Source organism: Anas acuta, chromosome 5, assembly GCF_963932015.1.
Source record: "Anas acuta chromosome 5, bAnaAcu1.1, whole genome shotgun sequence".
Lineage (NCBI taxonomy): Eukaryota > Metazoa > Chordata > Aves > Anseriformes > Anatidae > Anas > Anas acuta.
In genome coordinates, this window is record NC_088983.1 from 31,012,330 (window position 1) to 31,029,414 (window position 17,085).

The 17,085-nt window shown below is 47.2% G+C and overlaps 1 protein-coding gene across 1 annotated transcript; it reads left to right on the forward strand.

The window, feature by feature from the left end:
* Window positions 1–12,769: 12,769 nt before the first annotated feature.
* Window positions 12,770–13,819, forward strand: INAFM2 (InaF motif containing 2). Its single transcript, XM_068683652.1, has one exon. The coding sequence runs from the start codon at window positions 12,988–12,990 to the stop codon at window positions 13,438–13,440; it is 453 nt and encodes a 150-aa protein (XP_068539753.1). The 5' UTR covers window positions 12,770–12,987; the 3' UTR covers window positions 13,441–13,819.
* The last annotated feature ends 3,266 nt before the right edge of the window (window positions 13,820–17,085 follow it).

Below are 17,085 nucleotides of genomic sequence, written 5' to 3' on the forward strand. Positions count from 1 at the left end.
GCAGATGTGGTTACAGAACAGCTCAGGGTTTGGCTACAAGCAGACTGCCCCCTTCATGCAACCAGGACAAATATCATGTACAATTTATATTTTGCTCTGTCGACTCCTTTTGTGGGGCCGCTTGCTGCACTGCCCCATCTAACTTTTTTCTTTGTTTTACAGATTCTTCTGAATGCTAACCTCAAAGAAGGACCAGCAGGGCAGATGGAAATTTCATAGGCAGATGAAAAAAACTTCACAAGAGTACTTAGGAACTGCAACATGCTCCAGATTCACTGTGGTCTCTGGGAGGTCCTCTGGGAGCACAGGATAATAAAGATGAGTAAGGTGGGGACTATAACAATGAAGCTGCAGGGAAGAGACAGAAAGGGGAACAGAAACTTAATGGCAAACAGCGCAAAAAGTCCCCACTCCCAAACTTGAAGAAAAGGAATTAAGCATGGACAGCAGAGGAGAAAAGGAGCTTCTGCTGCCAGAAGTGTACTGGCTAACCAGAAGGAGAGTGTCTTGTGTGAAGTACTGAAACAGGCAATGTTAATTTAAGTCAAAAAGGTAGAGCCATGGAACTAACTAGAAGTGGAGATAGCTGTACTGCACTTGCTGTAATAGGATTTCCATCTTCATAGAAGATGCCAAGGATAAAATCCTACCAGGAAAGTCATAGTGTGTTGTTTATAAGGGCAATGAGACTGTATCAAGTAAAGATTCTGTGCAAAGGGAGCACATAATTTTGTTGTTCCTTCCCACCTTCGACTTACCCACTTCAGCAAGGCCAGTTGAAGGTGGATCAGTCATCCTTCCCTAGGCTGTCTGAAGGAATCAGAAAGCATTTTCAAATGTCAGTGGCATGAGGGAGGAGAGAAATTGGAAGGAGATTAAATGGACCTGCAGGAAGTGCTCTAGCTGTAAGAATCAAAGATGGCAGCAATGGTCAGACAGATTCATGCTGCAGAAACACAACGCTGAGCAAACCTTGCATCCTTTGTACCTTTCTTTCAAGAGTTTATCCGCCTGACAAACACTGAATTAGGGAGCTTCTACACTGCCAGCTACCACTGAGTTTTCTGCATTTACCAAAATATTTTGCAAGGCACTGTACTCTAAGGATTGGCTACCCAGCTGACGGCTGTTAGCTTTATTTTATTATGACAGAGAGTAGAGGTGGCTTACCCATCACTGTGGTTGCTGAGTGTCAGGGCTGAGACTGAGACATAGGAAAGCATCATCTCCAGTCTCATAACCAAGGCACGCTTGCTGTATTAAGTTTCTTTGCATATGTATCAAAGTTGCATGTGCTGAGAGAGCAGGGGGCACTGCAGGCCCAGCCAGGGCAGCACAACCAAGCCCCCCCCCCCCCTTGCAGGGACTGCTGTTACTCCCAAGCAAAGTGGCAGATGACAGTGGCTGCCCAGATCCCAAGGGCTGTGATGGAAGAGCTCACACATGTCAGCAACAGCCTGTGACTTGACATAAATGTCAGTGAAACTCCAGGCACTGATGAGTGTTCTTTTTCTCTGTTCTTCTCACAAATAGCACAGGAACAGACCCTGAGGCTATATAGGTATGTAAAGCCCACAGGAACACAGGAGGCTGCAGTGAGGAGGGAAAGTTTTGGCTACTCTCACCTGATCCCTTCTGTAAGGCCTGAGCAGTTCCAGGACTGCTTGTCTTTGACCCAGGGAGCAGCTGTGAAACAGATGAACTTGCTCAGGAGTGCTGCGGTCCTCCCATAACTCCCATTGTGCAACACAAAGCACTAAAGGCAGGCCTTGGAGAACACAGCTGTGAAGCAGCAAAAGGTGGGATGAGCTTTGCCACCAGGTGCTGTCAGAAGTCTGCAGGCAAAATAAGGCAGCCACAGAAAGTGATTCCAGTGGCCACCCTGTATTTAACACAAATATAACAGCTTCATAAGCAATGCTTGCTTCTTGCCAGAACCAGGGTGTCACAGAACAGCAGCTTCTCTCCTGCATTCTCTCAGACCTGTACATTTAACAGCTTTCACTGTCCCATCAACAAACCCAAAGCAAGCAAGAATTGTGCCATGGCTTTACTTGCTTGGCACTCACGGTGAGCTTTCCCTGAAGGGTAACGTAATAAATAAACACGAAGCAACCAAGCCAGCAGATGTCTTGAGAGGTTGGTTGCCTGGCACTGCAACAGCAACTGCCAAGACCCCTCCTTGCAGAAAGATGGTCACTACAGCTGAAGCTCACTTCCTTTTGCATAACCCAGGCACCTTATCTCTTATTTCACACTCCTTGCTCTATGTCAGAGCTTCTGCCTCTTGCATGAAGAGACAGCTGATGGCACAGCGATAGAATAAAACAGTCCTGCCCTCTGCTGAAAGCTTTGATATCAAAGCAGGCAGAAGCAACAGCACTTGGAGCAGCATTTATTCTAAGCACCCTCTTGCAAAACCATCACCTGGTCTGTAGCCACCCCACATCCACTGCACCTCCTTTGCTTTCATCCTTTACCTTCACCACTGTACATCCCACCACCTACTACAAGAATTTCAATATCAAACATTTCCCTCACCCCCCGTGACTCTCTTACCTCCTTTGTCCTACCTATTCAGCAGCCTTTACCCCCCACAAAATACATGCAGAGGCAAGGTAGCCAGAGTTACCCTTCAGAGATTTTATGAGATAAGGTTTGTAGACAGAGCTTTTAAGACACACTATCTCCTGAACCACCTTGACTGGATGACTCCTCAGTTCTAGCAAATTCCTTTGTAACCCCAACCCATTCCTAGCACGCCCACTTCTTCTGAAATCTGTAAGAAATCTCTCCCAGCATTGCTCCATTATAATTATACTTTGCAGTGTGCAATACTGTCCTCTGCTGAATGAGCTATGATATTACACACGCAGCCTTAGAGCATTACCTTCAAACACCAGTAATGAACTCACAGTCAAGCAAAACTGAATTAATCTTACTTGTCCTTTTGCTATTCTGCAGTCTGAGCCACAGGAATCCTGAATGGCTTAAGGAGACCCTCAGGACCACAAAGGCCAATATATCCTCACCATCCCTGGAGATGGGAACTGCTGAGTGGGTGCCAAGACATACTGCATGTCCTGCTTGCAGCCCAAACCACAAAGGCCAAGGATTCACAACAGCCCTCAGCTGACAGCTTCATCTTGATCTACAACAGCCATGCTGTCACATCAGAGGGCTGGGGGCTGCTACATCATGGAAAGACAAGTGGTCACAGATGCCACACTGTAAAAGCAGTGAGGTCTTGTGTAAAAATAAGCAAAAAAATAAATAAAATGACCACGACCTGGCTAGATCCAAAACTGAGCAGGCACGTGCAGCCCTTACACTTACAACTCAGACGTAATCACTGCACAGGGGTGATGGGACCATGCAATTCCTAATTACAGCCAAAAGAATAAAATTTCCCAAGAGAGGTCATGAACAGAAAAGCAAGAAAGATGAAGAGCAGCAGCACGCTAGGCAGAATGCGTCAATCTTATGTTACCTTGCAGTAACAGAGCAGCAAGAATATCTAATTGCCCTGCTTTGTTCATCTCCAGTACAGTGTAATGAACAGGAGATCATGATACTGGGGGACAAAGAACCCCCTTTGCTCTTGATCTCAACTTTTTCACTGTACCAGCCCAACTAATTTCAACTTTATTATTTTTGCTTTTCACAGTCAATCAGTTCTACATCCCAGATGTAGCTCACTCTTCTTCTCATGGCTAGGCATATTTTTTTCCACTTACACGGTCAGATCCCACAATAGCTATTGCTACCCAAACAGGTCAAGTCCAGAAGAGCGCAGCCTCCTTGGCAGGTCACAGAGAACACGACATTTCAGCTGCAGCATGGAGGGCTTTGAAGATCAGGGTCAACACCTTAAATGACACACCACGGAGATAGGCTTTTGTCCTGCTCCAGGTACTAACAGCTTTGGGAATGGGAGAATATTTTTAAGGTCATCGTGCTCATTTTCAGCTGAGAAATTATTATTTCTGAAGCATCAGTCTTCATTGTGGAATAAAGAATGAAAAATGACCTCTGATACACAACAGCTTTTGCTCAAAGCATTCAGGGTGCAGGAAAAACCAAGCTGCACTGGCACGATGCGTGGTTCTTGCCCCATCCAGACAAGAGCCCAACCAAGAGCCTGGGTGTAGGCTCAGGTACTGACCACATTTTGGCTTTTCCCCTTCAGTGAGTTCTGAGGCAGCCTCTTAGTATAGGATTTCCAGGGTAAGGCAACAGATTAGCCTTCGAGGGAGGATTAAATCCACACTTCCCTGAGAGTAAGTACATCTGTGTGTGTAGATTCAGAGAGATATCAGCTCAGTTCCCATCAAACTGAGGCAGGTAACATGGCCTTCAGACCACAGGTGGCTTTTTGTCATCCAGCACAGACTGGCTGACAGCGCAGAGTTCACCTTTGCCTGCTCTCTCCCAAGGAGGTACACCCAGACACATCAGTACTGTCATAGTGATCTCTCAACCCCGCATGAGTTATGAATTTATGCACTTTAAGACAGGACTACAAAGTAGTGCAAGTGCACTGCAGGTTTCCTATATCACTTGGACACCTGTGTCCACATAAGCCCCAATGCATGGACTTTGAAAGGCACAGTCCCAGTGAATCCCATTCAAAAGACTGAGGCTCCCCGTCCAGACTACACCCCAGTGCAGCACTGCTCAGGGATGAAAGAATAAAAGACATGCTCGAAGCCTTCTTTGCACTGCTCCTACCAGCTGCCTCCAGGTTAAATCACCCTCAGCCTGCTACCCAAGAACCTGCTTTAGTAAGAGCCCTGTTATACCCAGCCTCCACCTCCCACTATTCCACTCCTTGCCAACGGCTTTTGCAAACTACGTGCCAAATACTTTGCCTCTGAGGTGAAACACTCTTGTGAAACAACGATGTACTCAAGTTGTCTTGCAGCTAAGAATGTATTTTCCATCAGAGGCTGCAAAGCAACAAGCAGGCAGGTCAACAAGCAGGTCTACAGCCTCCACCGTTTTAAGCGAATAGCACAAAAATCAGAGTGGCAGGCTTTGCAGGGCAAGGACCACTTCCAGCTCTCAGGTTTCTCACTGACCTCTACCTGTATCATTGAGGCTATTGAAAAACCTCAAAAGGTAGCACGGCCTTTTGAGAAATAAAGCTGTCTGCAGCTAAGGGGGCAAGAACCCACTCATGCATTGGTCTTTGATAATCATCTGTGGAGAGGTGAGGGTTTTACAGCAGGTCCTGAAGGATGAAGCCTGCTTTTGTTTGCTTTTAAGGAGGGGTTTGCTCTACTGATGCATCATTGTTGGCCACGACCCTGCTGTACACACAAGCGGATTACTGATCAGACCCATGCCACTGACTGATGAGCACATGAATACACACATGGCATGGCCATCACATTCTTCCACTGCTCCTCTGAGGGACTCATCTCCCTGCCTTACCAGGAAAGGCCCTTCTTACCTTGCTTATTTGTGCTTTTTACACAGCTTTTCTAGTCCTGACAGGTGCAATCAGCACTTCATTTTAAATTACCTTCTTTCTCTCTAGAGGTTAAAATTAGAACTTTTTTTTGTTGTTGTTGTTTTGTTTTTTATTTCATCACATTTATCTGACAGAGAACAAGCAACACGCAAATTCAAAATGACTACAGACTCTTGGAAGAAAGCTCTCTAGAAAACTTTTAACATCAGCTCTGACCCAGGCCACCTGTTACTACTCAGCATTTACACCACTGGGTTAGTTGTCAGGGTTGATTTCATCCTGCAGTCCACAATTTGTGGTCTTTAAGATCTGGGTAAGTGAGCCACAGTTGGTCCCCAGGATTACATGACCTCTGTAGTATTTTCCAGCTGATAATGATGCATAGTGGTCTGTAGGAAATTGTGTAATAGCACTGTAACATAACCAAAATGATTTGGACACCTCTGTTGGCAGTGCACACAGCCAGATGAGTGGATATTGTCAAACTATTGGATCTGGAATAAATATTTTCCTGAGCAGAACAGCCAGTGGTTTGTAACATAAGGTTTATCTGAAGAAAACAGCAGTAATGCAGAGCCCCTCTTAGGCTCATTACCAACAAGTCTTCTCCCTTTTCACAGGTGTACAACACAGCAGAGACTTCTGCTGCCGTTTTTTGTGCTTTCTGCCCCTGGAAGCATCAGAACAGTTGCTCTCCTAAGACTTTACAGCTCCATTGCCAGTCGCAGCCTGAACCAGAATGACACAAGCGTGAAATCAGTAAGATGTAATGAACAAGAGTGCAGCTCCAACAAAATCAGGAGAGGTTTCAGCCTGCTATCTTAATTCACTCAGTGTATTCTCCTTTGCACAGGGTTATCAATAGAAGTCCAGCACATTTTCCCTATTCAGCTGCTGGAGCCCAGCACACAGAAATGAAGGAAGTCAAAAAGCTAACAGCTGCTTCTGAACGTTTCTGCAAGCAAATGGTCCCTGATCTCACAGTAGTTTTATAACATTCAAAGCTACATTATTTTAAGTAGGGTGAAAATCCACGCTAACCCCGTATATGAAAGCATTTATGTGGATCTTTAAAACAGTTAAAACCTCACATTGCCTTAGCATAACTCAGCAAGGACCCACACTTAAGCTAAGGCAAATTGACTTTGAAGAATGCACAGGCTGTTTGGTCTAACCAAGAGCCTGGTTGTGTTAAGAGCTGGCCCTAAAGAGGGTCAGACATAGCCCTGGAGCAATCAAGCACGAATGAACTAGTGCAAAAGCACCCTTCTCTATCCCAGGAAAACATCTGTACTGGATTGAAGCAGCTGTAACCCATGCTAAGCCAGCATCACTGCAGCATCACTGCATCAGGTCCGCATCATGATATTACAGATATGGATTTCCTAGAAAATCCTGTTCCAGTGCTTGTAGGGGCAATCAAAAGTCAGTGCAAGTCTGAATAAAGTATTGTCATTCTGCAAGCATTATAGGCTGCATTTTCAGAGAAGCTCTGACAGGGATCTGCCACACATACATGTGTGCAAATAATATAAATATGGTTGTATGTCTGCGTGCATCAGGGAGAAAAAACACACATACTTATTCTCCACACAAAGGTGGAAAAGTTCAGCTTCTTCCAACAAACCATGAAAATCAGAGGAAAAGATCCACAGTCGGGTTATGTGGCCATTAATCGCTTTCCTACTGCTTGAAAAATGGTGATTATTTTCAAAATGCAGCCCGAAGAACTGCATTCGGATGCTAAGCCTGTGTGGGTGTATGCACACATACACTTTTCCTCCTGGCAAAAAACAGCACTGATTTGTGACTCTAGATTCCTGCAGAGATTGTGTTTATAGTCACAGCCTATACAGACAGCACAAGTTCACACCCAAAGAGATTTTTTTTTCTAAATAAAAAGAGGAAAAGAAAAACATTCCCTCTCTTAGTGTCCCCATACTTGGTGAAATGAGGGCAACTTTTCCTTCCACAACTCCATGTGTGAAACCTACAGCTCAGAGTGCTGGGAACCCCTGGGACTAGAGCTTAACATTCAAGCAAACGGTGGGGTTTCTTATTCCAGTGAATGCCCAGGGCACTGTCAAGCCACCCTTGTCAGCCTTTTTTCAGTTTCAGAAATGTGTCATGAAAATAACAAGCCACAGAGAATTCACATTATCTTGGAGAACTCCCATGCCATCAGAAAGCTCTCTGAGTTCTGTATCCACTTGACAGTAAATTAAACAAAAGCAGAGCTTCTGCAGTTTTGTGAGCACCTGTTATAAAGCTAGCCAAGCAGCTCTCTCCACGCCAGAGCCTGAACCATCATCTACTAATTCTAAGCATTAAAAACAAAACAATGAATCCTTTTCAGACATACTTTTTCCCATAAATCTAGTGTGTTTTCCCGCAGAATGCTCACTGTCCAAAGCTCTTCTACAAGTAGGACATAGTCTTTATGCTATGTAGATGACAGAATAAAAAAGCTCACCAAATTGATGACACAAGGTTGAACTGTTGGTGCATCACTGCCCTGAGCTACCAGGAGCTTTTTGCCCAGGGCCCCTACCCTGAGCAAAACCAGATCTCGCTGCTATATCTCAAATCCAGCATCACTTTTACTATCGTTCCCACCCATCTCATAACCTCTGCTTTCCAAGACAGCGCAAGACAGTGGGTTGTGCAAGCTTACTACAGCTAAATCAGAAGGTGAAGGAATTAAAAGAACATCCCCAGCCTCCCCCCAGTCTGTTACCGGATTAACAAGGGAGAGAAGTAGCACCTTCCTACATAAGACAGAGAAGATTTTGAAGTGTGGTAGGAAAAATGCCAGAGAGGAACGGAATCAGATTCCATGCAGGCTTCAAACGAGATGGGAACAACAGTGTAAAATCTTATTTCCTTTATAAGAGTGGAGAGCTGAGCTCGAAAGACTGCCCCCTACCAAGGGCAGAGACATTCAGCATGACAGAAGGCTCAAGCCTAGCAAAGCATTTGCTCAAGAACTTCAGCCAAGAAAGAGGTGGATTTAAAAATATCTATTCTGTGCTTTAAACAGTCGCAGGCTTCATCCATCTCTCCCCTTCTCAACTCACAAATGTGACCAAGAACACTGTAAAACAACACTATGTCCTTACAACCAATGAAGTCTGTAATCTACCTGCAGAAATCACCTTGCTGGAGGCAGGCACCCAGAACAAAAACCAGGGCTAGAGTTCAGAAGAGGGATTGGACAGTGTCATGGTACTGAATTATGATTTTATTTTGTGTTATACAAGCTAGCATAAGTGCAGCAACCAAGAGGCACACCTCCCAGAGCAAGCTGATCATTTGTAGGGTGTCACATCCAACTGCCTCCTAAGGATGGAGCACAGGAAGGGAAGGCAGAGCAGCTCCGTCATTAAACCAAAAGCACAGGGACAATGGGACCGTAGGAAGCCCTGCAGCCCATCCCTTGTCCCAGGGCAGGATCAGCTGTGACTTATCAGCACTGACAGGCATTAACTCAGAGAGCTTCAGGAGGCCTCCATTAGCAGGGAAGGCTCAACAACCTCCCAGGCAATCCACTCCAGTGCTCCACTGCTCTCAGAAACAAGGTCTGCACAGAGGTAATTTCTTAGGCCAATGATCTTCCCATAATTAAGTCTTCTCTGTCCTGAAGCACTAGATGCTATCCACTGACTCCGAACGTGGAAAATCAATAGTATAAGTTTATTTAGCTACATCCTTCCGGGGCCCTTGTAGAGCATACACGCATCCCATTGCAACAGGTAGCTGCGGAACTCAAGCACTGCTGATCAGTCAGGTGGGTGGAGCACCTAATCTTCAATAATATGTTTTGGCACTGAGGTTTTCAACTAAACGCAAGCGTAGGGCAGTAAGTAGCAGGCTCATAAGAAGACGAGTCTCCCAGAAGACCCTCAGACATGAGAAGTAGAAAATCAGAGGAGCTTTTACACAATCAGACCCCAAAGGGTACAGTGTCTGAACCAGAGCTTGGGAGAAAGGCTGGATGTCCAAGGGCTACACAGCTCTCCTCTGCTGGCAGGTCCAGTTGCAAGGTGCACCACACACCCTTCATTCCTCTCAGGCAAGCGACCCCTCTCGTGTCCTCAAGGCAAAATTTCAGAGAGGACTAATTTGCAAGTTTCATCTAGTCTGATGCATTCATTGACTTCACAAGACCTCTCTGTGCTCTGCCCCCAGAGCTCTATTTCTGCACCACAGGAGGCTGTTTGATGCACAGTTTGGCATTTTTGCTGAAACCCAGAGGACAAAGAAAATATCTTTATTGCAGCCCTGGCTTCCTGGCTCTCGTTTGCCTTTAAAGCGGTTGTTAGCAAGGAGCTAAGTTTAGGAACAGAAGGCACATGCCTTCTGGCAACTGCCTGTACTTGAACAAAAAGACCTGGAGAGAAACTCACACCCATTTCTTCACAGCAAAAAGAAAGGCTCGCCCCCTGATTACAGCAAAAGCCAACAAGAATTAGTACTTTACCAACACACCTCTTGTCTTATTCAGAGCAGAGGGCTTGGCAGAGAGGAGAGTGCCTTAAGAACACTGATTTTCTTTGACACTGCTGAAATTATGAAGGCTAAGTCTTCACTGTGACCCAAAGGCACACCATGCCCTGAATAAGCAATGAATAAATGTAGCGGGGAGATGAAGACACCAGGTTCAAGGTATGATCTCAAGAGCAACACAGTTCAGTTTTAAAACTGCATATCTGTAGTCCTGAAGAGTGAAGGAAGAGGAGCAAAAGAGGTGGGAAGGCAGGAAAGAATAACACGCTGAGCTGTCTATTGCCACAGCTTCTAGCTGAAGCAGCTTTAGCTGCTCCTAGAATCTACATTCAAGAGGTACGTGGTATAGTTGGATCCCAATCACACTACACAGCACCTTTGCTGGGACTGCTTCTACAACTCCACAGCACATCCTTAGAAAATCTAGCCTGTCAAGATCTCCATTAATGGAAAAGGAGCACCATTAATTAATTGTTAGATTTAAAAACTGACTTTCAATGAGCAGAGGAGAAAAAAAAAAAAAAAAAAAGGGAAAAAAAAAAAACACCAGTGAAAAAGCCACAAATATTTGCACAGATTAAAACTTTGTTTCCTTCCCAGGAGAGGGGAATCTGATTGTGGGGATATAGGACTAAAGCATGCATCTGTAACCACTCATTAGTACCAGCTCATTGTTACATTAGTATCAGCTCATTGTTACATTCAGTCCCTATGTTTCCTGTATCAACCTACTGAGTTGTTTAAACACCTTTTTTTGAAAACAAAAACAAACAAACAAAAAAACACAAACAAACAACAAAGTCAACATACTATACATCCGAATAACTAGCAACACCAACTCTGAATTTTGTCTGCCAACTTCTAGACATTACAACAGGTTTAAAGTTAAGTAACATGGGATGATGTAAGATTTCCAAGGACAGATTTAAAATGCAAGATAACAACATGGACTAGACAAGCAGCATGCAAAAACTGTCAGGGTCTCCAAAAGCAGCTAGCAACATCACACCCTTTAGCTCTTTCCTCCACACAGGAGCAGGGTGTGTATACAGAACATCCCATGACTGCATAGCTGCTCTCCCTCCCCAAAAGCAGATCAGCTCAAGGAGATAAAAATGTATACTGCAGCCAGGCGGCTGCACTGTTACCAAAATCAGCTCACCTTGATGGGCTGTTTAGAGCCCCAGATTCCTTCACCCTTCTAGGAACAATCAGCCAGAGCCATCCAGTGCCACTTACTGAGGTGTTTCGTAGCCCCTTTCTGAAGGCTCCCCTTGCTGCTGGACACTGCCATGCCCACCTTATGGTTATGAGGAACCATAACCAGGTTAATGAGGAAAGCGCTGGGAGTCAGCAGGTACAGATTGTCACTACGATGCCACCCTTACGCATGCATGCAATAGCCCTAGAGCTTTTAGTTAATGCAATCCACATTTTGCCAAGAACTGTAATTGCTTTGAAATTACTCCATCTTAATCCCTATCCCCAGCAGTCTTCCTCAGAGCTGCAAGTTCCTTGCTTCTTCCTGCAAAAAGCGGGGGGGGGTTCCCTTCTCTCCCAGCCCTCCAGGTTTTATCCCGTTATTAAAGGAAAAAGCAGAATGCTAGGGTAAATTCCAAACTCACTCATCCCCTTTCTCTGAGGTTTTTCTGGGTGATGGTCTTCTCTTCAGCTGCCATGGGCCTCTTTTGCAACTGCAACTCCTTGTTGCAGACAAAAGGGTTTTAGGTGCAACATACCTGGCTGCCCCAAGAGTGATGGGAGGGAAGAAAAGACAATGATTATAAAAAGCACAACGTAACCCTTTGAGAAATAAACATCTTGCACCATAAAGGGAAAAAGAAGAAAAAAAAAGCTAATCCATACCCAGGAACAGCATTTCAGCTGCCTTCAGAATAAGCTGATAAAATGTTTTTGTGGGGAAATAACACTCAGAGAGTAAGGCCAACCTGAATCTCAGCAGCTGTAACTCCACTTTGGATTATTCCAGCAAGTTTGGTGTTAGCCCAACCAGAATGGCACTAAAACTGCCTCTCCAAAAACTGCGGACTTGTATCAGGAATAGTGCAGCCAGCAGGGGCAGGGAGGTAATCATCCCCCTGTACTGTGTTCAGCTTTGGGTCCCTCACTACAAGAAGGACATCGAGGTGCTCGAGTGTGTCCAGAGAAGGGCTACGAAGCTGGTGAAGGGCCTGGAACACAAGTGCTGTGAGAAGCAACTGAGGGAACTGGGGGTGTTTGGTCTGGGGAAGAGAAGGCTCAGGGGAGACCTTATCACTCTCTGTAACTGCCTGAAAGGAAGCTGTGGGGAGCTGGGGTCAGCCTCTTTTTGCAGATAGCTAGTGATAGGGCTAGAGGGAATGGCTTTAAGTTGCGCCAGGGGAGGTTCAGGCTGGAAATGAGGAGACATTTCTGCTCAGAAAGAGCAGTCAGGCACTGGGACGAGTTGCCCAGGGAGGCGGTGGAGTCACCGTCCCTGGGGGTGTTCAAGGAAAGGTTGGACGTGGTGCTTGGGGACATGGATCAGTGGGGAAAGTGGTGGAAGGGGTGTGGTTGTACCAGATGGTCTTGAAGGGCTTTTCCATCCTTAATAACTCTACATTTAACACCATCACAGCACCGCCTGGGGAGGGCAGCACACACCCCATAGCGCTGTTTCCCCACAACACCCCCGCGCTCCCCCAGCCCCGAGGCCCCCCCGAGGGGGCTCAGCAGGGCCGTGAGGAGGCGGTGGCGGCGGCCATCACCCCTTTAAGCTCAGCCCCCCAGAGCCCCGCTCCCTCCTCCCCTTCCTGCGGGCGGTGCCGCCGCTTTTAGGGCCGCCCCGCGGCGGCTGCCGGAGCCGGCGGAGCAGCGCGGGCACGGGGCGGCGGCAGCAGCAGCGCCATGTCCTGAGGGGAGGAAGAAGAGAAAGAGGAGGAGGAGTTGGCGGCGGCGGCGGTCGGCGGCTTGGAGCCCCCACCACGGAGGGGTCGGTGGAGCAGCGGGCCAAGGGCCGGGCCCCCATGAAGGAGAAGGAGGCCGGGGCGGAGCGGGGCAAGCCCGCCACCTACACCGGGGACAAGAAGGCGCGCATGGCGGCCAAGACCAACAAGAAGTGGGTGCGCCTGGCCACCGTGCTGGCCTACGTGCTGTCCGTCTCGCTGGCCGCCATCGTCCTCGCCGTCTACTACAGCCTCATCTGGCAGCCGGTGCGCGGCGGCCCCGGCACGGTCGCCAACTCCTCCTCGCAGCCCCACGTTTCCCCAGCGCCCGGCTCCAGCTCCCCGCGGCCTCTCGCCACCACGCAGGAGGCAGCGGCTCGGAACGGCCTCGCCCAGGCGGGGGGAGGCCCGAAGGAGCCTCCTCCATCCCCGGCTTCTTCTTCTTCATCTTCTTCTTCTGCCTCCCCCTCGCCGCCTCCTTCCAAGGGCCCCCCGTTGCGGCCGGGGTCGCACGGAGGCGGCGCCCCCCCCTGAGGAGCCCCCGCGGTGAGGGCGCTGGAGGCTGACCGCTGGAGGACGGTGGCTGCGGGACATCCTTATTTAACCCTCCTCCTCCCCAAAATTCGTCCTCCGAAGGGGGGTGTTGGTGGCTTCCTTCTGGGCTAGCTTCTCCCTCCGACCCCGCGTTGGACTCGCGAGCTGCTGGTGCCCGGCTGTCACCGGGAGGATGTTGGTGGGGCCCCAAAGCTGTGGCTGTTGGCAGGACCGGCCGGGGACAGTGTGGATGTAGAGGCTGTAACCCGTTGTTTAAGTACCGAGTTTTGTTTAGCCGATGAGCATAAACTTATTTAAACAGATGTGAAAGAGGTAAATTGACTTGTTTACTACATTAAAATATTTTCCCAAGATGAAAGTCTCTGTAACACAGCATATTCTCTTTGGTGATGGGCTTGGGGGGGAAGGATGGGGGCAAATGTAGAGCTGGAAGGACTCCGGGTAGCAAAAATGACTCGCCTGCTGCGACAGGCAGCTCTGACATACCGTGCTGTTGCTTTTATTTGTTGTTGGTGTCCTTAGGAGAAACCTCTGTGTGTGCCCAGCTCCCTCCAGGCTGATGATGAGAGAAGGTCTGAGCTATCCCAACGGGAGCAGGTGGGTGCTGGTGGTGCCCTGTGTGGGCTGGCTGGGCACAGCACCCTGCTGGCACCCCAGGGCCCACAGGAGGTAGGTCTGTGCTAGCCTAGCCTGCACTGAGCAGGCTTTACTCAGAATATGCTTGCCTGCTGTGCAGTCTTCAAGGCTGATCTGCCTTGCTATGTTCATTAATGATGGGTGCAAAAGAGTGGTGTTTAATGGCTGTAGGATGTGGGCTCTCAGCTAGGAAGCCGCCAGACCGAGCAGCTGCTCTTCAGATGGATGGTTTCAGTTGAATGAGTTAACTGTTAGGCTGCCAAGCTATTCAGCATCCCTGGGAAATGATCCTTGGAGCTCAGATGGCCTCTGCTGAGGATGAAAACCGTGCTCTGATGAGTTGTGTTTCAGTTGTACAAATCACATAGGTACTGTAAAATATATGGCACTCCTGTTTTATTGGGTAAATAGCTGCTAAATCAGTATGCTGTGGACCAGTGGTGATGTTAGGCCTGCTTCAGCGGCTCGGGTGTGATTTTCCACCTTCATACAGTTTTTTGGGCAGCATGCAGGCAAGTCTGTATGTTGTTACTGTGCTGGAAAAGGAGACTAGCTGGTAAGAAGGAAAAAGATCATGCTTAGTCATTTTGAACAAAAGTGCATGTGTGATCATTGCCACCTTTCTGCAGGGCGGGTGGAAGAAAGCAAGAAGTGGTGCAGGAGCTGAAAAGTCCCAAGCTGCTGCTGTATCAGGTGGCTGCCCTTCCACACTGCAACCTCCAGAGCTGCTTCTAAGCTCTTCCTATTTATCCAGTGTAGTGGCAGGGCGCTGTTTTGTAGCTGTGGCCAGGCAGTTGGCTGGGTTTAGCCCCATGTGTGTTCATTCTGTAGCAGTGGGTGACTTTGTTCCCTTGGCAGTTCGGTCTGTGACATACTTATACCTGCTCATAGGGCTGCAGTATGCATGCAGTGGTTCTGGCGCCTGGTGATGATGCTGTTTGCTGTCTCCCATATCTACATCTGGTTTTAGAAGCAAAGGCTTACTGCAGCTTCCTAAGAGAGGAATGGTCAAAGCAGAAACAAAGCAGGTGCCAGTTGAGTTTAGTCTGTCTCTTGGCTCTAGTACTAAATGCAGAAGCAGTTGGGAAATGTCTCTGGCAGGGAGCTTGTGTTTAATTGTTAAAACTATCTTTAAAGATAAATAAAAGCTGGGTAGAATTATACAGAGACAAGGAGTTCTCTGGTGCTGGTGTACAGCTCAGAACTGGCGAGCCTGTAGTGGCTCTGAACAGTGCATCTGATGTACACTGGATGTACGTAGGCTCCTGGCATTTTTCCTCTTCTTCTCAGGAGACTAATGGGGCATGGCTGTCTAGAGCAGATGGAAGAGGAAGTGAATTGAATTAAATGGGCTGCATTGCCCTCTTCCAACCTCTCATGCGTATCTGTGGAGGGATGCCTTGTATTCAGGAGCTGTAACAACTTAAAGCTCTTCACCTGATTTGTGGTTTTGGTGGCAAAGGATCTGCAGGACAGTGGTTGTGTTCAGATCATCTTTATGAGAGGGAGTAGACCCATTGGTGGTGGTTGCCTCCCTTTCTGGTGCTGAAAATAGTTGGTTAGCCAGAACTAAGAGGACTGTGGTTGTTCTCGTTCCTCTATGGAAGAGCAGGCTTGATGAGTTCCCAGGCTGCTTCTGTATCCTCTCTGCTGATAAATTGTGATTTAGGTGAAACACTTATTCCCCTACCTGTTACAACTGGTTGTGGAGCATCTTGTTACTTCACTACTGCTGTACCAGGTGTGCAAGGGCAAATTTTGTCTTGAAAAGGTACAGAATGATTTCAGACTGCTGGCCTAATGGCTAGGAAGATTTTGTAATTTGAACAGTGTTTTGCAAAGCTTTTCTGGACCTAGGCTTTTCAGCTTAAATCTCTTCTTCTATGTCCTTTCCCCAGCTGGGAATTAGTACTCAGAAGGGCATTAAGTTGTCTGCCTTCAGTGAGCCCATATTTGTGCTTGTTTATACTCTTCATGGGCCAAGAAATCGGTGGCTAAATGCACTTTGTAAGTACTTCCAGAAATCAAAATGGCTTGTCTGGACTGGTTTCTATGTGTAAGTTAACTCCTAGTACCCTGATTTTTTAGAAGTTTTTTGGGGGAAGGTAGGTTGGCTGCAAGAGATAAGGGCTGGATTGTCTTTCAGGGCTGTGAGTTCTTGCATTACGTTGCAGTTGTACTGAAACAGTCATCTGCAACTTGACCACACTTTTAGTGCCATGAAGTGGTGCAGTCACCAGCTTTGGCTAAACCTGAAATTTAAGAAGCCAGACCACGTTGTTGTCTGTTGCATTATATTGGTCTTTCCCTTAATTGTTTCTGTTGGGAAGTCACTGAAGTAGGTGAGTGTTTCTCTAACCACTGTAATTGCATCAGGTGAGATAAGGCACAGGCTTTTACGTTGTTTCCTAGATAGAAATCACTAACACTGCAATTTGTGGTGATGTTCCCTTGGAATTGCTGGCAAGACTGATCCCTTTCCACAAATGCTGTCCTGCGTGTTCCTTGCCTGCAGAACTGTGTCTGTTTCCAGTGTGTGAGCAGACCTGTGAGAGGGAGCTGTCTGAAAAGTAGTTTGGATGAAGGTAAGTCAAATGTCCAGCGTTGGATCTTAGGCCCTTTCCTTGAGGGAGTATAAGAATGTTAACAGGAGTGTCAAAACCTCTCGCTATGGGATGTTCCTGTAAAGGAATGATGGTTCTTAAGGATATGGCAGGACTAGCAATATCTGTACTTCTGTTCTTTTCCCTTAGTGCTTTTAATCAATAAAAAGCTCAACGATTCTGTAATGCCAACTTCCCTGCAGCAGTTTAAGTTTTGGGTTCATTGTTCAGGGTATGAATCCCAGATTTTTGTTCTCAAAGCCTTGAAGGGTTTGCGGCACAGCAGTCACTGTGTATTTGTGCTTCAGGTGCAGCGTGGTTCTGAACTGCACTGACACAATGCATCATTGCCAGGTGTCAGGACAAAGTGAATGACACAGTAGCT